At 44.4% G+C, this 25,541-nt stretch overlaps 1 protein-coding gene across 3 annotated transcripts in view; it reads right to left on the bottom strand.

Moving 5' to 3' along the window:
• Nucleotides 1–25,541, bottom strand: part of PARP2 (poly(ADP-ribose) polymerase 2) — a 148,601-nt gene that overhangs the window by 121,948 nt on the left and 1,112 nt on the right. For all 3 annotated transcript variants that reach the window (XM_056528578.1, XM_056528577.1, XM_056528579.1), the window contains exon 2: nt 16,064–16,247. In XM_056528578.1, coding sequence (XP_056384553.1) covers nt 16,064–16,247 — 184 coding nt within the window. The remainder of the gene's footprint in view (nt 1–16,063; nt 16,248–25,541) is intronic.

Genomic DNA, 25,541 nt, shown 5'->3' with positions numbered 1-25,541 from the left:
GTAATTTTTACCGAAAAATGCCGTTATGGGGAATGCCGTTAAATACGGTGGAAGCCCCATAACTTATTGCATTTTGTGGAGAAAGTAATCATTTTAATACAAAGTAGAATTGTTAACAAGTATTCCATATACGTCTGTAGGTGTAAAACTGAAAGAGTTATGATTTTTTGTAGGTGAGAAGGAAAAAAAAAAAAAAGGAAAGAACCCTGAAAAATTTTGCGTCCTTAAAAGGGTTAAAGTAGTAATAAAACATATATATCATTGTAATCGTACGGACCTACAGAAGAAAGAAAATGTGTAATTTTTACCAAAAAGAGCACTGTAAAAACGGAAGCCCCCAAATTTAGAAAAATAAATTAAAAATAGATTTTTCTACTCACAGTAGAATCTGTTTCTCGGGGGATCCATTGGGGGACACAGGAACCGTTGGTATATCTTGCTGCCACTAGGAGGCTGACACTAGGCAACATAAAAAATAAAATAAATAAAAAGAGGTTGGCCCCTCCTGTAAGGGTATTCCCCGCCTACTGACTCTAAGCTAATCGGTTTAGTCCCAAAGCAGTAGGAGAGGGCCGACAAAAAAAAAGAAGTTGTCCGAGGCGTCCCACAGACAAAAAACAAACATCTAAACCCCCGACAGACAACCACAGCAAGTGGGTGCTGTGTCCCCCCAATGGATCCACCGAAAAACAGATTTTACGAGGAGTAGAAAAATATATTTTTCTCGTTCTGCTCCATTGGCGGACACAGGACTCGTAGGACATCCCAAAAGCAGTCCACAGGGAGGGATAGAACTCAACCAGAAGAATTAGGCAGAGGACTGAGGCACAGACATCTAAACAACTTGCGACTCAAGCTGGCGTCAGCAGATGCAAATGCGTGCACCTGATAGAACTTCGTAAATGTGTGCAAGGACGACGTGGCCGCCTTACAGACTTGCAAGGCTGAAGCCCTGTTACCCAAGAGGCCCCAACAGAACTGGTGGAATGAGCTGTGACCCAGAAGGACGGGGCCTTCCCCTTACACAGATACGCTTCTGAGATGGCAGAACGGATCCACCGAGAGATGGTCGCCCGAGAAGCAGGGAGCCCCTTGCGACAACCTTCCGGAAGAACAAAAAAGGAATCACTCTGGCGGAAAGAGGAAGTGATAGAAAGGTAAATCCGTATAGCATGGACCACATCAAGACAATGTAGCGAGTGTTCCCGAGGATGGGACGGAGCTGGGCAAAAAGAACGGAGAATGATATCCTCATTCAGATGGAAGGAAGTGACCACCTTGGGCAAAAAGTAAGGGACCGATCAAAAGACCACCTTGTCCTGATGCAGAACCAGAAAGGGAGACCAGCAGGAGAGCGCACCCAACTTGGAAACCCTCCGAATGGAAGTGACCGCAATCAGAAAAGCCACTTTCCATTAGAGAATACAAAGCAATATGTCCCGGAGGGGTTCAAATGGAGCCCCCTGCAGGGTGCCAAGGACATGGTTCAGATCCCAAGGTGGGGTCGGGAACTGTATGGCAGAGTCACATGAGGCACTCCTTGCAGAAAAGTGTGGACATGAAAGTTGGAAGTCAGGGATCTGTGGAAGAGGATGGAAAGAGCAGACACCTGGCCCTTGAGGGAACTGAGCACCAGACACTGGTCCAAATCAGCCTGTAGGAAGGCAAGAAGGTGCGGAAAGGAAAAAAACAAGCGGGGAGAAAGACTGAGACTCTCACCACCTGAAATAGGCCCGCCAGGTACTGTGATAAATCCTAGCGGAAGACTGCTTGCGAGCCTTGAGCATGGTCCGGATAACCTGGGTAGAAAACCCCCGAGCCCTCAAAACCACGGTTTCAAAAGCCATACCGTTAAATGCAGCAACAGTAAATTTGGGTGGCAAAGAGGACCCTGAGACAACAGGTCGGGTTGAAAAGAAAGACGTAGAGGTAAGTCTGTGACTAGACGCACTACATCAGCGTACCACACCCTTCTGGGCCAATCCGGGCCACAAGGATCGCTGGAACACCTTCCGCCTTGAGCTTCCATACCACCCTGGGAAGAAGGAGGAGCTGAGGAAATAGATAGGGATGGGCGAATGGTGACAAAGGTTTCAGAGCATCCACAGGACTTCAGAGCGTCCACGGGCCAGAGGATCACAGGACTGTGTGACGAAGCGAGGAACTTGCCTGTTGTGACGAAACGCAAAGAGATCCAGAATCCGGGGTCCCCTAATGATGGCACATCTCTGTGAAAACCTCCGGATGGAGAGACTATTCCCCTGGGTCGGCGGAGGAAGTCCACCTGCGGGATGTGAATTGCTGATATGGATGGGAATCGGGCCAGAGCATGATCCTGGAGACTTCCGCCATCGCCAAAGAGCTGCAGGTGCCTCCCTGACCATTGATGTATGCCCCAGCCGTGGCATTGTCCGACTGGACACGAACAGGGTGGCCCTGAAGAAGTGCCTCCCAATGAAGGAGACATAGAAAAAATGGGCTGAAGTTCAAGGAGATTGATGGAGAGAAGGGCTTCCTGGGAAGACCAGCGTCCCTGGACTAAACCCCCCCCCCCCCCCCGCCAAGCCCAGGAGACTCGCATTGGTCATGATGATCTGCCAATGAAGGGGCAGAAAGGACAGCCCCTGACTGAGAAGGGAGAGTGGAGCCACCACAGGAGAGATCGGCGAACGCTGAGGGGGAAGGAGGAACTTCCGATCCAGAAAAAGTGGAAACTTGTTCCACCTGAACAGAATGGCCAGCTGAAGAGGCCAGCACCGGAATTGGGCGAAGGGCACCGCTTCCATGGCCGCCACCATCCGACCGCCAAGCAAAAGCGAAGGGAAACTGGAGCTGGGTGGCTTAAAAGGTGGATGCCAGGGTGAAATGCTTGTCCGGTGGAAGTCGGACCCCAGCAGCTGCAGTATCGAAGCGGAGGCCCAACAACACCAGGGACTGGGAGGGAGGCAAATTTGACTTCTCCCGATTGATCACCCAGCCAAAACTGGATAAGGTGTGGATTGTGAGGGAGCCACTCTTGATTCTGGCTCCTGGACGGGGCCTTAACAAGGAGATCATCCAGGAAAGGAAGCACTGACACCTCGCGCACGAAGGATGGCGACCACCGACACCATTCCCTTGGTGAACACCCTGGGGGCCGTGACCAGGCAAAAGGGAAGAGCCACAAATTGAAAATGGTCCGCCGGCAAAACGGAGGAAGGGCTGATGAGCAAGAAAAATGGGGAATGTGTAGATACGCATCCTGAATGTCCACTGAGAACAGGTACTCCCCCTGGTCCATGCGTAAATGCCTCAGGAGCAAGTGATGGTTGAGGAGCTTGAGGTCCAGGATAGGGTGGACAGAGCCCCCTTTCTTTGGAACCACAAAAAGGTTTGAGTAAAAACCTGAAAACGCTCCTTGGGAGGATCCGGGACGATCACTCCGTGAGCGAGGAGTGTGTGAAGAGCGACTTGGAAAGCCATCGCCAAAGACTGGGAACAATGGGAGCGGGAACGGAAAAAATGATCCAGGGGAAAGGAAGCAAATTCTATGCGATAGCCGTCCGAGACAACGTACCGAACCCAAGAGTGCTGTACTTGAGCCAGCCATGTATCCCGAAAGAGGGATAACCGACTTCCCACCCGAGAAGAGGACTCGGGTGGGGCACCCCTTCAGGCAGAGGGGGGGCTTGAGGGTACCTGCTTTGGTGGGAAAGCGACACGAGTGGCCCTCCAGTAGCCTCAGAGATGATCTCATCTAGGCGTTTCCCGAAAATAAGGGTACCTGCAAAAGGGAAACTCCGTAAGGGACCTCTTAGATGCTGCATCAGCGTCCCAGGCTTTCAGACACATGGCACGATGGATTACCAGATTACCCATGGTAAAGGCAGCACACAGCAGGCGGATTTCAATGAAGCCAAACAAATGCTCTCCAGCGTGGGAGATTTGCAGTGCTAGGATGGCTAAGTCTTCCGGCAGGGCCCCAGACAGAACACCCTGGTGAAGCTGAGAGGCCCAGACAGTTAGAGCCTTAGATATCCAAGTAGAAGCAAAAGCGGGGAGAAAAGCGGAACCCGCTGCTTCAAAAGCGAATTTTGCAATCTTGTCAGCTGGGTCCTTGAAGGAAGCTGCGTCAGCCAAAGGCATTGTTGTAGACTTAGGCGGGAAACCGGAGGGTCTACCTTAGGTGGAGTCGGCCACTTCAGAATCAATTCCTGAAAGAACGGAAACAAGGCTTGCAATTTCTTGTTCTCCTGGAAGCAATTTTTTCAGGGTGCTTCCAAGCCACGTCCAAGAGGGAGTCTAATTCAGCGTGATGGCTGAAGACCTTGGGAGTGCGCCTGGAGCCGCGAAAGGAGACTTCAGGCTCTGGATCCAAAGTTCCTTGGTACTGTAGATTGAAGGAGTCTCTAATGGTTAACACTAAACTGTCCGCAATGTCAGACACATTAGTCTGGTCCTCTGAATCCGAGGGAGAGTCAGATAACTCATTTTCGCGTGCAGTGGAGGATTTGGACTGAGGCGTGGCGGATCTGTAACGAGAATGTGAATACCCATAACGTTCGCCGGGTGAACGACCCTGGGAACGGTGGTGAAGCCGGAGACTTCACCAACGAGACCGGCGGCAAGGAGACCTGTCCCGAGTCCATGACTCCAGGGAGGAGGAAAATGATAGGACCATAGGGAGTTTGTGGGGACGCCTGGAAGAGGGATCAGGAGATGGTGAGCGGCCATACTGGAGAGAGGACCGCAAAGAGGAGCACTCTAAAGCGGTGACCACTGACCGTGAGACCCTCGCCAAGTCAGATGGACTGGGAAAGGAGGGACACCCATTCTTGAGCGGAGGTAGATCCCACCTGTTCCAAGGGATTATCCTGGGCAGAGAGCACAGGAGGGCTGGGTCGCACAGAGGAACAGGCAGGACAGGTTGCCTCAGCAGAGCCACTAGGCATTTTAGCTTTGCAGCCCACACATGAATAGTAAGTGACTAGGGCTGAAGTCACCTGTCTGGTGGGAACATCCAGTCTGGGGTCAGACATAGCACTAGTGAGAGAGAAGTTAGCAAAGAAAAAAAAAATCGTAGCAATCTCACTCTGGTTCCTGCATCCTGAAGAGGGAGCTGGAGAAGCTGAAGTCCACAGCTATGGCAATGACCCCTGGAAGCTGACAGGGGCATAATAGGGAGGAGAATTAGGGGCAGGAGTGCTGGGGCGGGAACACTGTATGAGTGGAGAGGGGGCGAAGTTCGTGCCCGACAAGGCCAGAGCCGCGGGCTCAATTTCATAGCCCCCTGCGTCCCAGCAGAGATGGAATAATATGGCCACAGGAGAAGCGGTCCCCGAAGTTCCGTCCGTCCGTCAGTCAGTAAGGACGGACAAAACAAAGTAAGAATCCGACCGAGTCTGTGGTCCGCAGGCAGTAAAGATAAGAGAGCGAGGGAAGGGAAAGATACTCACCTAACCCGCCAATACTCATCTGAAGAGGTCTTCAACCAGTTAGGTGTCCTTGCATCATGCCCATGCTGCAACAAGCCTTAGTGCTGGCCGTTTGCGAGAAGGGGTTAACGGCACATACTCTTTGTAGCTTCTACATACTCTGCCTTCTACTGACACCAAGCTAAAACTGATTAGCTCAGAGAAAGGAGGCCGGGCAGACTTCTTTCTTTTTTATGTTACCTAAGGTCAGCCTCCTAGTGGCAGTAAGATATACCCACGGTTCCTGTGTCCCCCAATGGAGCCGACAGAAAATTAATTTTTTCTTCAATTTCATCCTGCAATTAATTTTATTTATTTTTTTGCCATAGATTTTGTTATGAAATGATTGATGGCATTACAAAGAACAATTGATGGTGCAAAAAACAAGCCCTTATATGGGTCTGCAAGTGAAAAAGGGTTAACAGAAACCAGGCACAAATCAAGGCACTGATTTTTACTTTAATGCACCAGTTGATATGAACACATTACCCTTTAAAAATCATATGTCCCACACTAAGTTGGCAGTTTACATTGTTTCTTTTGTATTTGGATGATGTTACAAGTCATATGCCACCTCTTCAGATCCTGCACCAAGTGTAACACAATAGAATTAATTTTTGGAGCGTTCTTTTTAATATTTACAAAAAAAAATAAAAAAATAATATATATATATATATATATATATATATATATATATATATATATATATATATATACACACGTCATACATGCATTTAAATAATCCAAAGTAGCAAAGTCTGCTGTCATAAAAACCATTTTGTGCATCTCCGGTTCTCCCATAACAGCAAGGATAAAGGCAGCACACCAATATACAGTGCATAGTGAAAGTATTCGGCCCACATGAACTTTGACCTTTTGCCACATTTCAGGCTTCTAACAAAGATATAAAACTGTAATTTTTTGTAAAGAATCAACAACAAGTGGGACACAATCATGAAGTGGAACGAAATGTATTGGATATTTCAAACTTTGTTAAATAAAAAACTGAAAGATTGGGCGTGCAAAATTATTCAGCCCCTTTACTTTCAGTGCAGCAAACTCTCTCCAGAAGTTCAGTGAGGATCTCTGAATGATCCAATGTTGACCTAAATGACTAATAATGATAAATAGAATCCACCTGTGTAATCAAGTCTCCATATAAATGCACCTGCACCTGTATAGTCTCAGAGGTCCATTTAAAGCGCACAGAGCATCATGAAGGACAAGGAACACACCAGGCAGGTCCAAGATACTGTTGTGGAAAAGTTTAAAGTCGGATTTGGATACAAAAAGATTTCCCAAGCTTTAAACATCCCAAGGAGCACTGTGCAAGCGATAATATTGAAATGGAAGGAGTATCAGACCACTGCAAATCTACGAAGATCTGGCCGTCCCTCAACTTTCAGCTCATACAAGGAGAAGACTGATCAGAGATGCAGCCAAGAGGCCCATGATCACTCTGGATGAACTGCAGAGATCTACAGCTGAGGTGGGAGCCTCTGTCCATAGGACAACAATCAGTCGTATACTGCACAAATCTGGCCTTTATGGAAGAGTGGTAAGAAGAAAGCCCTTTCTTAAAGGGGTACTCCGGTGAAAAAAATTTTTTTTTTTTTTAATCAACTGGTGCCAGAAAGTTAAACAGATTTGTAAATTACTTCTATTAAAAAATCTTAATCCTTCCTGTACTTCGCTGAATACTACAGTGGAAATTATTTTCCGTTTGAAACACAGAGCTGTCTGCTGACCTCATGAGCACAGTGCTCTCTGCTGACATCTCTGTCCATTTTAGGAACTGTCCAGGGTAAAAGGAAATCCCCATAGCAAACATATGCTGTTCTGGACAGTTCCTAAAATGGACAGAGATGTCAGCAGAGAGCACTGTGCTCGTGATGTCAGCAGACAGTTCTGTGTTTCAAAAAGAAAAGAATTTCCGCTGTAGTATTCAACAGCTAGTAAGTACAGGAAGGATTAAGATTTTTAATAGAAGGATTTTTAATAGAAGTAATTTACAAATCTGTTTAACTTTCTGGCACCAGTTGATTAAAAAAAAAGTATTTCACTGGAGTAACCCCTTTAACACCTTAAGGACCGGATGTTTTTCCGTTTTTGCTCCTTGCCTTTAAAAAATCATAACTCTTTCAATTTTGCACCTAAAAATCCATATGATTGCTTATTTTTTGCGCCACCAATTCTACTTTGTAATGACGTCCGTCATTTTGCCCAAAAATCTACGGTGAAACGAAAAAAATGACACCTTATCTTTATTCTGTAGGTCCATACGATTAAAATGATACCCTACTTATATAGGTTTGATTTTGTCGTACTTCTGAAAAAAAATCATAACTTCATGCAGGAAAATTAATACGTTTAAAATGGTCATCTTCTGACCCCTATAACTTTTTTATTTTTCCACGTATGGGGCGGTATGAGGGCTCATTTTTTGCGCCGTGATCGGAATTTAACGGTACCATTTTTGCATTGATAGGACTTAGTTTTTATTCATTTTTTCATGATATAAAAAGGGACCAAAAGTGCACTATTTTGGACTTTGGAATTCTTTTGCACGTACCCCATTGACCGTGCGGTTTAATTAATTATATATTTTTATAATTCGGACATTTCCGCACGTGGCGATACCATATGTTTATTATTTACACTTTTTTTTTTATGGGAAAAGGGGGGCGATTCAAACTTTTCATAGGGGAGGAGTTAAATGATCTTTATTCACTTTTTTTTCACTTTTTTTTTTGCAGTGTTATAGCTCCCATAGGAACCTATAACACTGCACACACTGATCTTTTACATTGATCACTGGTTTCTCATAGGAAACCAGTGATCGATGATTCTGCCGCTTGACTGCTCATGCCTGTAGCTCAGGCACTGAGCAGTCATTCGGCGATCGGACAGCGAGGAGGCAGGTAGGGACCCTCCGGCTGTCCTGTAAGCTGTTCGGGATGCCGTGATTTTGCCGCGGCTATCCCGAACAGCCCACTGAGCTAACCGGCATGCTTTCACTTTCATTTTAGACGCGGCGTTCAACTTTGAACGCCGCGTCTAAAGGGTTAATAGCGCGCGGCATCGTGATCAATGCCGCACGCTATTAGCCACGGGTCCCGGACGTGGTTAGAGGCCGGGCCCGACGCGCTATGACACGGGGCCACGCAGTGACAGTGGTCAGATTTGCAAAAAGGCCTGCATCCTTAAGGTGAAAATGAGTTGCGTCCTTAAGGGGTTAAATTGAATGGTAGTTTAACTTGTAGCTGATCTCCCACAGCACTTTTTACTTTCACTTTTAGCCGCGTGGCTCAGCTTTGAGCGCGCGGCTAAAGGATTAATAGCGCGTGGCACCGCAATCAGCGCCAAGCACTATTAGCGGCGGGTCCCGGCTTCACTATGATGCCGGGCCCGCCGTGATATGATGCGGGGTCACCGTGGGACCCCGCGTTACATCACGGGAGCGGGACCAAGGACGTACTCATACGTCCTTGGTCCTTAAGGGGTTAAAGATATCCATAAAAAGTGTTGTTTAAAGTTTGTCACAAGCCCCCTGGGAGACACACCAAACATGTGGAAGAAGGTACTCTGGTCAGATGAAACCAAAATCGAACTTTTTGGCAACAATGCAAAACGTTATGTTTGGCGTAAAAGCAACACAGCTCATCACCCTGAACACACCATCCCCACTGTCAAACATGGTGGTGGCAGCATCATGCTTTGGGCCTGCTTTTCTTCAGCAGGGACAGGGAAGATTGTTAAAATTGATGGGAAGGTGGATGGAGCCAAATACAGGACCATTCTGGAAGAAAACCTGATGGAGTCTGCAAAAGATCTGAGACTGGGACGGAGATTTGTCTTCCAACAAGACAATGATCCAAAACATAAAGCAAAATCTACAATGTAATGGTTCACAAATAAACATATCCAGGTATTAGAATGGCCAAGTCAAAGTCCAGACCTGAATCCAATCGAGAATCTGTGGAAAGAACTGAAAACTGATGTTCACAAACGCTCTCCATCCAACCTCACTGAGCTAAAGCTGTTTTGCAAGGAGGAATGGGCAAAAATTTCAGTCTCTCGATGTGCAAAACTGATAGAGACATACCCCAAGCAACTTACAGCTGTAATCGCTGCAAAAGGTGGTGCTACAAAGTAATAACTTAAAGGGGCTGAATAATTTTGCACGCTCCAATTTTTCAGTTTTTTATTTGTTAAAAAAAGTTGGAAATATCCAATAAATTTCGTTCCACTTCATGATTGTGTCCCACTTGTTGATTCTTCACAAAAAATTACAGTTTTATATCTTTATGTTTGAAGCCTGAAATGTGGCAAAAGGTAGAAAAGTTCAAGGGGGCCGAATACTTTCACTATGCACTGTATGTGGAAAATCATGTGATTTATTCCATGATGCAGCAGACAACGTTTGAGTGACCTCACGCCATTTTCAAGTGGCGTGACGTCACTGCAACATTGTCTGCTGCATCATGGAATAAATCACACGATTTTCCACATATATTGGTGTGCTGCATTTATCCTTGCTATTGTGGTGAACCGGAGAGCCGAGGTTCTAGTGTGCCTGCACCCATTGCTGTTGTGACAAACTACTGGATGTGCTGCTTCTATTTGGACTATATCTTGCGGTTATCCCATAGAGATGCATGGAGGGAGCATGTTGGCAACCGCTTTGTGCCATGGTCAACACACTCATTGGAAATGACATTCATGAGGAAAGACTGTCAGGAGGAGATTGTGTAGGGTCCTAGCAGTTGGATCCCGCAAAACCTGACACATCCCGTATCCTGTGAATATGGGGATACGTTTTTTTGTGTTTTTTAAGACTGGATAACTCCTTGAACCCTTTCATGACCCAGCTAAAAAATGTTTCTGGCTCACTTTTTTCCCCCTCCTTACCTTCCAAGACCCATCACTTTTTTTTTTTTTTTATACTGACAAAGTTGTATTAGGGCTTATTTTCTGTGTGGCGAGTTGCATTTTCCACTGATACACTTGTAATACAATGTATTACAAAGCCAGAAAAAATTGAAAAAAATATGGAATTGCACAATTTTGTATGGCAATTATTTTAGAGTTCAAAATACGGCAAATCTGACATGCCATCTTTATTCTATGAATCGGTACGATTACAATGATACCAAACGTAAATAATATTTGTTTCGTTTTATGGTTAAAAAAAAATTTAAACCTTGAAAAAATTAAAAATAAACTTTGCTCATTATGTTTTCACCCCTATAACTTTTTAATTTTTCCACTACGGAGCTGTGTTAGGGTTTGTTTTTTACACCATGAGTTGTAGTTTTTAACGGTACCACTTTTGTGTAGTTCTGGCTTTATCATCAGTTTTTATTATTAGGTACATGTTTTGGGGGATGTAATGTAACCAAAAAAGTCAGCAATTTTTTGAGTTTGGAATTTTTTGGCGTTTAAGCCGTTCACCTTGCAGGATCAGAAACATAAAGGACAATTACACATGCAGCGAAACCAAATGTGTGTAAATTTTGTTTGAACAGTGTTCTTTAAGAAAATGGGAAAAAAAGTGGGGGTTAATTTTTATTAGGGGAGGGATTTATTTATTTTTTTTATATATTTTTAAAAACTTTAATTTATACAAATTTTTTGGTCCCCCTAGGGACATTAGTGCTGTAGCTAACGATTATTTTAATAATCAATTAGTTGCCGATTTTATCGATTAATTGGAAAAAATTTCAAAATTCCCAAAAAAGTGGTTCAGCTGATTCTACTTGAAAAGTATCTCTTAAGGACGCAGGGCGTACCTGTACGCCCTGGTCCTGGTATATAACGTGGGGTCACGGCGGCTAATGAAAGCCGGGACCCTGAACTAATAGCACGCGGCACCGTTCGTTGTGCCGCACGGTATTAACCCTTTAGATGTGGCGTTAAAAGTTGATCGCCGTGTCTAAAATGAAAGTGAAAGCTTCCTGGCAGCTCAGTCAGGCTGATCGGGACCATCGCGGTGAAATCGCGATGTCACGATCAGCTAAATCGCGAGCGGAGGTCCCTCACCTGCCTCTGTCCGTCCGATCGGCGATTGAACACTGAACAAGCCGATAACACTGATCTTTGCCGTTTCCATGCAGGGCAATGATCTGTGAAGCAGATCAGCGTGTGCAGTGTAATAGCCACTATGGGTGGCTATAACACTGTAAAAAAAAAAAAGTTAAGATCATTTAACACCTTATCTAATAAAAAGTCTGATCAATATAAAAATAGTATCAATAAAAACTTCAGATCATGGTGCAAAAAATTAGCCCTCATAACGGCCCGTACGCGGAAAAATAAAAAAGTTATAGGGGTCAGAAGATGACAATTTTAAACGTTTAAATTTTCTTGCATGTAGTTATGATTTTTTTTTTTAGAATACAAAATCAAACCTATATAAGTAGGGTATTATTTTAAGCGTATGGATCTACAGAATAATGAGAAGGTGTCATTTTTACCGATGCACTGCGTAGAAACGGAAGCCCCCCAAAATTTACAAAATGGCATTTTTTCTTACATTTTGTCGCACAATTAATTTTTTTCCCACTTCGCCGTGGATATTTTGGTAAAATAACCAATGTCACTGCAAAGTAGAATTGGTGGCACAAAAAATAAGCCATAATATGGAATTTTAGGTGCAAAATGTAAAGTGTTATGATTTTTAGAAGGTGATGAGGAAAAAATGAAAATGCAAAAACTGAAAAACCCTGCGTCCTTAAGAGGTTAAAATTTTCTAGCATGTGATGTGACCAAACAGCAGCTTTTTATTTTTATTTTTTACGTTTACACCGGTCGCCGTACAGGATCATTATTAATGATCCTGTACAGAAACCAGTGTAAATTTGATACTGCCGCATGGGTAACTGTTTGAACTATTAAAACAAAATGTTAATGATTCACTGATATTTCAGTGCAGACAGTTCTAGTTCAGACAGTTAGCCATGCGGCAGTATCAAATATGTAAAAAAAATAAAAATTATATATATTTTTTTTTATTTATTTTTTTTATTTATTTTTATTTTTTTTACTTTTTTTTGTATAGCAAGTAGGGCTCAACCGATATCGTTTTTTTAGGGCCGATACTGATAATCTGTGGAGGTTAGGGCCGATAGCCGATAACTTATACTGGAATATCGTTGTAAGTTATAGGCTATTCCCCCCCCCCCCCCCCCCAACCCCACACCGCTGCAGATCATTGATTTAAAGCGGGCGCTTTAAATCAATGAACTGCAACGGCTTTTGCGGTGCCATAGACCGCCGCCGCCACCCGCTACTCTCCCCCTGCCTTTCCGGGGGTCCTGAGTCCTATCAACGCGACCGCCACGTCGCACCCCCCACCGCACCGCCCCATTGCCTCCCCCATCCCCGGTTTTATAATTACCTGTTCCCGGGGTCCACTCTACATCTGGCTCCGGTGGCGTCCTCCTGAGCTGTCACTGTGCGCACTGACGGTGACGTCGCGTCACGTCACTCGTCATTGCACACAGCGTAACACAGGATGCAGCAAGAGCCAGAAGTAGCGTTGACCCCGGGAACAGGTAATTATAAAACGGGGATGGGGGAGGCAATGGGGCCAGGGCGGGGCGGCGGGGCATTAACGGCATATCGGCAAGATAATTGCCGATACTGATAATGCCCAAAAATCATGATTACCGGCCGATATCGGCCAAACCGATAATCGGTCGATCCCTAAAAGCAAGCTATTTTTTATTAGAGGAGCAGTTAATTTTTTTTTTTTTTTTTTACTTTACTCTTTTTATATAGCACTCCTATACACATGGGGGTATGTGCAGACTGCAGAGCATTGCACCCGACCCATGTCTCTAGTACTACAAATATTAGGGTGCAAATGCTCTGCACATACACCGCCCCATGTGTGTATCAGTGCAGTGCAAAGCAGACTGCGGACACACAAGGACGGAGGCCCTGGGAGGATCACCAACCACCAGGGCCGCAGCACAGTGAGTGTGTGCTGTATTGGAGCCTCAAGCTACCATATGGGGGCCCTGGAGGTGGCGGAGGACAGCGGCGGAAAATGAAGGGTCACTAATCCTCATGGGCTGAGTGGGGGAAATACCAGTAAAATGGCGGCGGGGGAGGAGACAGTTAGGAGGAGCAGCAGCCTCCTAACTGGTAACACTGACCGGAGGGTGGAGACTGTCACTGAGGCTGCTGCAGGATTTTTGGGACTCACGCTTGACCACCAACCTGCCCGTAGCAGCCTCCTGGCCACGGACAACAAATAGACAACTGGATTCGTCAACAACGAATCCCGTTATCGAATTTAATCGATTTTACCGATTAATCGTTGGGATATAGCCCATTTTGGCCTTGAGGACACGGCCAATTTTCATTTTTTTATTTTTCGACTCTCCTTTTAAGAGGCATAACTCTTATTTTTACATCTACAAACCAACGTGAGGACTTGTTTTTTTTGTGTGACCAATTGGACATTGTAATTACAACTTTCATTTTACCATAACGTGTGATGCAACAAAAAAATTTCGGCAGTTTTTACACTGCATTTTATGGTAAAAATGAGATGTTCTCTTTATCCTGTAGGTCAATGTATTAAAAACTAGGGATCGATCGATATAGATTTTTTAGAGCCGATACAGATACCAATAACTGATAACTTATACCGATATTCCGTGCATTTTAAAATCAATGAACTGCAGAGGCTTTTGCGGGGCCAGAGACCGCTGCCGCTACCCGCTTCTCTCCCCCTGCCTGTCCTGGGGTCCTGAGGTCAACCACCGCCGCCACCAGAGACCTCTGCAGCCTCTATATGCTACATCCTTGACTTCTAAACGTGAGTTACATTTGTGTTATTTCTAACCAGGAGCTAGTTATCAGTTTCTCTAGGAGCTATTACTGAGTCCGCCTTTGGCGTATGTTTTTATTGTAGATAGCGTTGGTTTTCAGATGCCCCCGGTGGTCATGTAAGTAGCGTTGTGATTATTGTGTGGATCGTATATACTGACATAAGGGTAAGCATATACGTACTTGCTCACTGTTTGCCCCATCTTTGTATTTCTGTTTTCTTTAATATACACTGATTGGGACTAACTACTACCCACTAGGGATGGACATCATGATGCTAATGTGGAGAGGTTAGTAATAAAGGGGGTCCATTGATCTCAATATACTATATGTTATCTTGTGATTCATTACCTGTACTATGGTGGCTACACATAAGCAACTAGAGCAATATCCATTGTTGTTTCTGCCTCAACATAGGAGCATTACCCCTCTTTTATTCCCCTGAGGAAGCGGGTGTCAGGAGTGTGACTATACAGACAGCCGCAGAAACGCGTCGGGAATGGGAATATATTACATGACCCCTACAGTTTGAGTGATGTATATTCAAAATTATGTGTGTGCCTAAGGATTATTCCGTGTATATCTTATTTTGAAGCTTATAAGTGATTTGTATGTCTTGATGAGAGGATCATTACCACTCTAAGCGATTTGACTAAGTAGGACTGTCACAAGCATGAGTCAGTGAAACTACCAGTCCATGGTGGACTATACTAATATTTGATCTTTATTTATAGTTTTTTCACTTGGTATTCACCATTTGGTTTAATTGGTGGATTTTAAATGCATATTACAGTAAAAGTTATGTTTTAAGCACCTTATTTTTCCTTCTGGGATATATATTCACCGGTTTTATAATTACCTGTTCCCCGGGTCTGCGCTACTTCTGGCTCCGGCGGCGTCCTGAGCTGTCACTGTGCACCGGGCCACTGACTGTGACGTCACGTTGAGGACGTCACTCGTCATTGCGCTACGCAGCACAGCAACAGCGCAGGACGCCGCAGGAGCCAGAAGTAGCGCAGACCCCGAGAACAGGTAATTATAACACCGGGGAGGGGGGACCGGCGGCGGCGGTCTCTGACGGCGGCCTCTGGCAGCGGCGGTGGTTGGACTCAGGACAGGCAGGGGGAGAGAAGCGGGCGGTGGTGCAAAAGCAGCTGCAGTTCATTGATTTAAAGCACCCGCATTATCGGCAAGGAAATTGCCGATACCGATAACTTAGAAGGTCGTGAATATCGGCCGAAAATATCGGCCAAACCGATAATCGGTCGATCCCTAATAAAAACCAACACAATCTATATAGTTTTCCTATTATTGTACTACTTGAAAAAAGGCAAAATCTGTAATCTTAAAATTCTCTTCTACTGACCATTAACACTATTTACTTTTCCGAATATGGAGCTGCGTGAGCGCTCATTTATTGCGCAGTGATCTGTGGGTTTTAATCAGTAGCATTTGTGCATCAAGACTTTTTGATCACTTTTTATAAATTTTTCTCTGATATGATGTGGTGTTTGTTTTTTATTTACGTTTACAACTTTACCGTGCAGGATCATAAATATTTTATTTTAATAGTTAGGACAATTAACAAATATGTTTATTGAACAATTACGTAAGCACCCTTAACAAATGTTTATTTTTGTCTACAATGGGTATTACAGCGCCTTAAAACGGAATCACAGTTTCTAGAACGGGGCCCCAGCTCTTGCCTCTGCATGCGTTTCATTCATTGTCTATGGAACACCAGCGATATCCTGAATCTTGAATCTCACCTGAATGCTTGGTTAATCTGGTTGTTAAGGTCTTCTGTATAAACCATCCACAAATCTGCATCACTGAGCCATTCCCAGCGAGTCTCCAGTTCTGAATCTTTGTCAGAGTCTGCAAGTACATCACTTTCATCTTCAGTTTTTACTACAATCTCAAGATTGACTTCAGCTTTTCTCTTCTGAGGACCTATTGGTTACAAAAACGTCCTTTAGTAAAATTGACAATGATCCCCCAATCCTAGTAGATATCACATGCATTTGGATATTGTGTTGTGTGTCTAAATTTTAAAAGGAACATAACATATGAGCGATTTAAAAAAAAAAAAAAAAAAACATTTTATTTATTTTTTTAAATGGAGAAAAATGGCTCCATTACAAAAACAACTTGAGGATCACGTCACAAATCTTACACTTCGCACTGCATTGCAAAGTGTGAAATCTGCATATAGAAAAAGCATACCCTAAAACCTGTGCAGTTTTTTTCTTTTTTGGTGCCAGGCCCACCTAAATGCACGTCATTATAATTTGTTGCAGTTGAGAACTCAATACCAGCCTTCGGGTGAAAAATGACCTGGCGCTGCATGTGGCCACCAAGCACAACACAAGTTTGTCGGCAAACGAGTACCGTGATTGGCTGCAGCACTTCAGTTGCAGGCAGCCAATAAAGCATTGGTTTATAGTCCTGGTTAAGGAAGGGAAGAAAAAAGAAAAAAAAAGCAGAACCATGCTACAAAAGCTTGGCCACACAACGGGCTTGTTCACACCGGTGGATTTCATTGAGAGCAGCGTGTTTCCGTTGCGAGTGGCAGGCTCTCCATGGTCGATTTTCACTGTTAAGGATTTTAACTGTAAAAAATCTGCCTCAAACCTCATTGGTTTAAATTCTGCTGCCATGCATGGGAAAGCCATCCCTGTCAACGGGCCGTAACTGTAATTATGTAAAAAATGTGTGGCAAATAGCCACTTGGCACACTACTGCTGCATGTGCCTAATGCTAAACTTCTTTTCAAAACTTCTTTGTAATCTACTAAGAATAAAAAACCTTGCCCCATGCTGCTGAGCATTTCTCTCTCAAAACCTCTCTTCTGTTGTCTCCTACCCCAGCATGCAATCATTTCCTTTAAGGCTGTGTTCACACTTTGCATTTTAATGTAGTTTTGCATGCAGTGATTTTTTTTTAGGCCAAAACTGGGAAGGAAGCCAAAGAGAAGAATAAAGCTTTCCATTATACTTCTCAATTCAGGCTCCACTTAAAAAAAATAATAATAATAATAATAATTGCAAAGAGGGAATAGTCTATCAGACTGAACAGTTCTTCAATGAATGTCACAGATTTAACCATCTATAGGAATGTGATAGACACCATTATTTCAGGCGTTTACTATATCACAGTGACACTTCAATACATAATATATGTATAACATACATGCTAAACCAGACCCACTTTACAGCAAAGAGTGGTAAAGGTAAGCTACCCACCCCTCTTAGGTATCAAAACTGCATTGAAATCAGCAACAAAAAGCTCTCCAGAAACGTTTTCATAACCTTAGTGGTTGAGAATGGAGTTCTGTGAATGCTTTGCTGTCATGTTCAGATTATAGAACTTTTGTCTCCAACTGATAATTTGCTTCCCCTACAGTTTTGATGAGGTTTCATTGTTTTTTTTGTCAGAAACAAAAAAAAGCAATAAAATTAAGCGCCAGTGTTTTTTATTTTAACCATGCATGTTTTTCTGACACTATAAGTATCTGAACATAGCCTAGGGGTACGTTCAAACGTGGCAGATTTCTGCTGCTAAATGTTCTACGTCAGAAGTAAGTCTGTCATACAACTAAATATGGTCTGTAAACATCCCAAGTGTATGCTATAGAAGCAAACCCATTTTACATGTAAATCTGCTATGTGTCAACAAGCGCCAAGATGTAAGCAGTAGTGAAGAATATAGCCTCCAACAATTGCTCTCAGGCTGGGTTCACATATATCCGGCACTGATCCCCACGTAAAACTGCCGGCAAATGATGCTACGACTGCTAAAGTGCCACAGTTGTTTAGAATCCGGCGCACATTATTTCTTTACGCCAGACAGAGAAACACTGCAAGATGCTTCCCCCATCCGGTGACCCAACATCCAAATTGAAGCACCAGATTACTGTGAACTGTCCTTTTCAAGTGAATGGGATCAGTTGTGCCTTTAGATATGGCACCAGATCACTGAACATATGTGAAGGGGGCCATAGTATGATCAGCAGATTTATGGCTATCATTCCTAATGTGTGTACAGTCTCTGAGGCTCCATGCTACGGATCTGTATGCATTCTGTGTGCAGTCATTGTGTCCTAGAAGGAATACTTCCCAGTGAACACCTGTCATATGACTTTCAGAACCTTACAGAAAACATTTCTGTATGAAGTCACAGTCATAAGAAGTAAAAGAAAAGTACCACTGACAATAAGTCTTAAAATGGCTCTGTAAAACTGGTTGTAAGGATCCACAATACCACTGTGCATGAACCTTCCTTCTGTGAATAGAGACAGCAGAACTAAAGATCATCTGCAAAACACTGGCTGCACTGAGCTTCTACATATTGGTTCCTGCGCTAGGAATTAGGCTATACTCACACAGCAATGTCCGCACGGAAAATCTCCATGTGGACATTGAACCTGACAGCAGAGTGTCAGCATAACATGTCGGCACTGGGACAGCCCAAGAATGCGCCGTCACAGACGGAAATGTATTCCGTGCGTTGTCCGCAGATAGAATACACACGTCTATTCTTTTTGCAGACACTGGAAATTGAATTTCCACACCAGGTGTTTCCGGCACAGAAATTCTGCTATGTGAACAGCGAAGCAGAACCCCATTGAGTTCAGTGGGACTCTGCTGCTGTGGAATCTCAGTGCAGAATTCAGCACAGAAATTTTGTTGTGTGAACATAGCCTAAGGGTCTATTCACACGGCAGAATCTGCGCATGCAGATTCCTCCTCAAATTAAAGCCTAATAGACTTCTATGGAATTCCGCACTCCGTCACACTTCTGAATTTCCACATGCGGATACCACACAAGCCAGAAACTACCCCCAATGAATGTGGAAGCGGAATTGGTGCGGATCTGCAGAAATTCTGCCGTGTGAATAGAACATTAGAGTTAAACTATAGGACAAGAACCCTTTAAACATTAAAGGATTCACTATGACATAAGGCTCAGTAGAACAGCATGTGATCTGGGTCTTGTGGCCATAATGTAGATGTGAATACATGTATGAAGTAAGCCATTTGCACACCAGGCTCTTAAAACTTCTGATATTATATGCTGGGATCCACAGGGTACAGTCAGCAGGATTCCAAAAGGAAAGGACTAGAGGACTCCATACACATTAGTAAATTATAGGACAAATGTCTAATATGTATTGGTTCCCCCCGACTTTACCCCATAAGAAAATAGACTGCCAACACTTTGCTGCCAGAAGGTTACCCCATCACTCTTTACTGAGAGCACATGACCGTTCATTTCTATGTGGGAAAGGAGAGAGAGCTTTAAGCCAAACAAAAAACTTTATCCAACAGCTATGGAAAGTGTATGGGCACCAAAACCACAGCATCCAGGAGACAAGTACAGAGCTAATGTCCTTGAGAAATGTAATGCTAGCTCATGCTGTAAATCAATAAGACCTATTAAAGGCCACAAGGCTCATCAATAAAATATCATATGGCTCTCTTTACATCTTTCAAACTATTTACACACAAGGTTCTTCTGTTCACATCTGCATCAGAGGTTCCGTCAAAAACATTCAGTGGAGTCTGACATGCGACGCACCTGATCTGCCTTCATCTTCATTGTTCTGCTACTACACCAGATCATAACAATGGAAATGAAAGAAGCAGTGAAAAAGCCTAAGGGCATTTCCTTCATTCTGCTCCATCACTGAAGCAGAACAAAAATATTACTGCAATGGCGGATCTGCCAAATGACAAACACATGGCACCCTAATGGAACCCACTGATCATACTGGGGTCTGTTGTGTTTCCATCATGGTGTCTTATTTTATCAGTGCGATAGTGCTGCATGCTACAAAAATATTTGCTCCAACCTGTGAAGAAGTCTTCGAACAGAACCTTTAAAAGCAGATTTGAACATGGCCTAGGAATCCGCTGTTTTCAAACAGCCTTTATTTTTTTCACCCCTAAACAGCATGCTATGGGTATTAAAGGAGTATTCCAGCATTTAACGTATCGCCTATCCTAAGGATAGGGGAAAAGTTTCAGATCACAGGGGCTCCGACCGCTGGGAACTCCCGTACATGCCCCGACAGTCCGCAGGAAGAGGGCATGTCAACCACCGCACAAAGCTTGCACGCCTCCTCAATACAACTCTATGGCAGAGCTGGAGCGCTGCCTTCGGCAATCTCCGGCTCTGCCATAGCGCTGTATCAAGGGGAGGTGTCGGCCGTCGCTTCATGCCGTGGTCGACGCGCTATCTGGCCAGAGAGCCGGGGACCCGTACGGGAGATCGTGGGGGGCTGCCAGTGCTCTGAGGATAGGGGACATGTTTTTCAATACTCCTTTAAACTGTCTGATGAAAAACTGACCAGAAGTCAACTGCTGGAAAGAAAAAAAATAAAAATAAAGTGTGTGTGTGTGTGTGTCTGTGTAGATATATTATCTATATTATATATATCCCCATCAAAAGGATCATAAGAGATTAGTCATGGCTAGAAAGATGATGTCCAGTTCTAACAAATGTATCCTCTCGGACAGTGGTTCTTAACCTGGGTTAACCCCAGGGGTTCGGTGAGTCAGTCCCGGCCGTTCAGCGGGGGAGGTCGCAACAGGACAGGCAAACCAAGCAATTGCTTGGGGCCCCGAGCAGAGCCGGTGTTTGCCCATCCTGTAGCGACAGGGCAATTCCCCCCCTCACTTAACTCCCTGCGGCCTTGCGGTAAGTTTAAAAACGCAGGGCCGCCGGGACATAGCGCACGCCGGGAAGTCACTGACGTCCCGTGCGTGCACCCACTGAAACGAAGGCGCCGAGGACCAGAGGATAGAGAAGGAGGAAGACGTGCGCTGGCCAGCTTGGTAAGTGACCAGCAGCTCGTCATCTTCGGTGCTCCGACCACCAGTCCCGAGACCTATTGCTATAGCCGGAGCGGTGGTCGGAGCACTGAAGCGGGCAGTACACAGGCATACAGCCTTCAGCCATACACTGTATATGGCTGGAGGCTGTATGTCTGTGGGGGAACACTGCCTACATCAGTGGTCTTCAACCTGTGGACCTCCAGATATTGCAAAACTACAACTCCCAGCATGCTGGGAGTTGTAGTTTTGCAACATCTGGAGGTCCGCAGGTTGAAGGCCACAGGCCTGCCTAATGTGGGGGAACTCTGCCATTGTTGCGAAAATGACATGAGTGGCACTTGCCAAGGTAAAGCCGCGCATTTCTGAACTGGTCTCTGAAAGACAACAGCAGAAGTCACACTGATTTGCAGTAAATATTCATTATGTTTTTGTGAGAAAATCATGTTTTCATGGTTTTGTTCTTAATGGTTTTGTTAATTTTGTGCACCTACGTATACATATATACCTCCTATGTTTTGAATTTGAAAAAATCATATATATTTTATTTTTCCAATTAAGAGGGGTTCGGTGAATGCGCATATGAAACTGGTGGGGTTCAGTACCTCCAACAAGGTTAAGAACCGCTGCTCTAGGAGGATTTGTAAATATCACATGTAACACGAGAGTGGCGAATTTTGGATTTATTCATATATTTTATATATTTCATACTTGTAGCTGTTAACTCAGCCATATTACACAGTTTGGGATTTTCATATTGGGATTTTCATGCTATAGTTATATGCATATCGAGTATCATAAACATTGTTATTGTATGAGGATTACCTTTTATGCACTTAGATTTTCCTTAGCAGCTGTGTTAGTTATTTAACGGATGAAGAATAGGGTTTTAAGGCTCTGTTTGTTTGTATATAAATAGATTTATGTATATACTATTATATTATTTACTTGTTAATTCCCCTTTGCTCTGCATTGCCTATATATATATATATATATATATATATATATATATATATATATATTACCAAATCAGTCACTTGTTAATTCCCCTCCGTTGTGCGCATGACTGCTGTTCTGTCTAGCCATCGCCACACACTCCTGTGTCAATAGTCCGATGACATGCATCCCACGTAATTATCTGGCGTGGTTATGCATGATGTGGGTGTGACGCGGAGGGTGGGTGGTGCGATCCCGGCCGGGAACAGTACGCGTGCACCGATTCTGAAATGGAATGAGACGAAAAAGGTTCAGGGTTCCGGAAGTCGAACGCGTCTCTCCCTTCATATAAACAGACCTCTTGCACAGTAATATTAGCCCCCAGAGAAAGGAGCAAAAATGCTCTGGGTCCAGCACGTAGCACCATCACACAATGGGTGAGTTACATTGTCGGCTCTAGTCACTTTTTATGAATGGCAGTTAGGTAATTCTGAATACTTAATCTGATCATTATTGGACTGTTATCCACTATGGAGATGAGATTTTTCAGCACTCTTTGATACTACTTCCCATTTCCCTGGTGTCATCCGTATTGTGCAATAGTTTGTTATTGTTTACAAATGGCGCTACACTGGCTGTTTTGTCTGTACTGTTTTTAAACATTTCTAATTATGTAATGTTTTATCATGTAATGTATTGGTCCTTGAGCTGCTGTGTGTGACGTTTTGCACACAACAGGTCAGCTGGTACTAACATATCCCCTCCATTCATCTCTATTGGAGAGGCGCAGACAGTGCTTCTAGGTGGGTGGTGGGATGGAGGTCTTAGCACTGGACATCTTCTTGAAGCTGGGTTCACAGGTTACGTAGTGCACCATGCAGTTTTAGGCCATGCAGATTTTACAGGCAAAACTTGGTAATTACACAGGTCCAGTAACCGCATTGCAAAGCTGTGGCAATTCTTGGTAAAACAAGATGTTAAGAGGATTTTTAAGAAATCTCATTCACATTATGTGGCACAGAGTCATGTTGTTTCTAGGGCAAAGGGTTATGGGAACCATCACAAGCCTGTCTGTAATTTTTCTGACTAGTATCACGTTTCATTTTTGTATCTTTGATACATATGAGCACTAGCTTTTTTTTTTTTTTTACTATCTGAGTAATATAAAAAGTTATAGCCTTTATTTGCTGAGACCAGAGGTCTGTCCTTCTCAGTGATTCCTAGTATCACGTGTAATTTGGTCAGTATTGTTACTGAAAACTAGGAGTGGAACAAACAGAAAAACAAAGTGTTTGCTGTGGATCTGATGTTATTGAACACAGCATAAAGTCTACAAACACAGTAGGGTGAATGTACCCTAACTGAAAACTTTGCTCTTTTTTAGTTTTTCGAACCCACTACTGATTTTGACTAAGGTTATTACCCAGATACTACATGTGAAACAAGCCTTAGAGCCCATGCAAAAAGAACGAACATGTTCATCCATTTGGGGGAAATCAAATTTGTCGTTGGATGTTCTGATACAGAACTTTGTGTAAACTGTTGCATCTTCAAACTGTGAGTGCCCATGCACACTGGATTTACAGAATACAAAACATACTCTGATGGAGGTCACAAGTACGTTAACAACTTCAAATTTTACAAGTTCCCAGTAAAATGAGATCACTCTACCCTTTTGTTTACCCCACCTAAAATATAACTTTTATTAAAAGGAAAACTGTCATTTGTTCACCCACACTAAACCCAATACACTGGGTTATAGAGACCAATGAGGGGTTAATGGGTTAAATACATACCTAAACTCCGGAGATCTGTCCCTCCGAAGATCATCTTCAGTGAATTGGGTGCTGAGGCGGGCCTACCAGCTCAATTTGAATATCCAATGTCACTGGTCAAGCGAGCGCTCAGTCGGCGCAGCGCTCACGTGACCCGCGACAATTAATATTTATATTGAGCCGGCGGGCCTGCCTCCAGCACGCAATTCACTGAAGACGGAAGAAGATCTTCGGAGGGACAGATCTCCAGAGTGCAGGTACAGGGCCAGAGTATCGGGACAGCCGTCATGAAATCACAACATCATGATACTCTGGCCCCATGGTCGTCACGCTGCACACTTTGAGCCTCCAGCGCTGTGAAGAGCTCGCAATGGTTGGTGCTGAATAACAGATTGCGGAGGTCCCCAGCAGCGGGACCCCTGAGATCAGACATCTTATCCCCTATCCTTTGGATAGGATGTATTAGGGCCGTAGAACCCCTTTAACCCCTCTTCGGTCTCCTGTTCACCCACATTATAACCCAGTGTATTAGGTTTAGTGTGGAAAATGTGCTGTGTGCCACAGGGATGGATAGTGTATACCTCAATGGTGCTGTACACTGTATGGCACAACCCTATCGGCCTTTTCTATTATCTTAGAAAATTGGTAGCTGCAGTCCAGCAGCGTTAAAGGGGTACTTTGCCATTAGACATCTTAACCCCTATGCAAAGGATAGGGGATAAGATGTCTGATCGTGGGGGGGCCCCCCACCACTGGGAACCCCTGCAATCTCTTCTGCAGCACCCCCTGTCATATGGTGCATCTGACAGCCACCACGCCCCCTCCCATAGACTTGCATTAAGGGGTGGGCCGTGACATCAAAAGGGGTGGGGCCGTGATGTCAATCCTCCGGTCCCTGCATCGCCAGTCATCATGCATGAAGCGAAGCTCGCTGTGCACCAGTTGACAGGGGATGCTGCAGAAGTGATTGCAGGGATTCTCAGCAGCAGGACCCCCACGATCAGACATATCCCCTATCCTTTGAATAGGGGATAAGATGTCTAGGAGTGGAGTACCCCTTTAAGGTAGTCAGGCGACACTAGACTAAAATATTAACACCCCTAGCCCCAGATATGTTTAACTCAGCCGAGCGTCTTCAAAGTGATAGGTATTTTTTTAAAGAGTTTTTGTGCTAGTATTTTTTAATGAATACTTAAAGGGGTATTCCAGTGGTGAAAAACATATCCCCTATTCTAAGGATAGGGGATAAGTTTCAGATTGCAGGGGGGGGGGGCGACCGCTGGGGCCCCCCGTGATCCCTCTGTATGGGGCCCCAGCTCGCTGGCCAGATAGCACGTGTTGAACACTGCACGAAGTGGTGGCCGACACGCCCCCTCAAAACTGTGGCAGAGCCGGAGATTGCCGGAAGCAGCGCTCTGGCTCTGCCAGAGTTGTATTGAGGGAGCGTGTCAGCCACCGCTTTGTGCTGTGGTCAACACGCCCCCTTCCCATGGGCTGTCGGGGCCCCGTACAGGAGATTACAGGGGGCCCCAGCAGTCGGACCCCCCACGATCTGAAACTTATCACCTATCCTTATGATAGGGGATAAGTTTTTCACCACTGGATATCTCCTTTAAAAGTTATGTTCTTTGTGGATTTAGCTTGAAGTAGCCTCCCATTGAGCTCACTGGTAGAGTACAGAAAGTGGAATGTGCGTAGTG

This window comes from Hyla sarda, chromosome 1 (genome assembly GCF_029499605.1).
Source record: "Hyla sarda isolate aHylSar1 chromosome 1, aHylSar1.hap1, whole genome shotgun sequence".
Classification (NCBI taxonomy): Eukaryota; Metazoa; Chordata; class Amphibia; order Anura; family Hylidae; genus Hyla; species Hyla sarda.
Note: the sequence above shows the minus strand (reverse complement) of the source record. Positions and strands in the feature narration are given on the sequence as shown.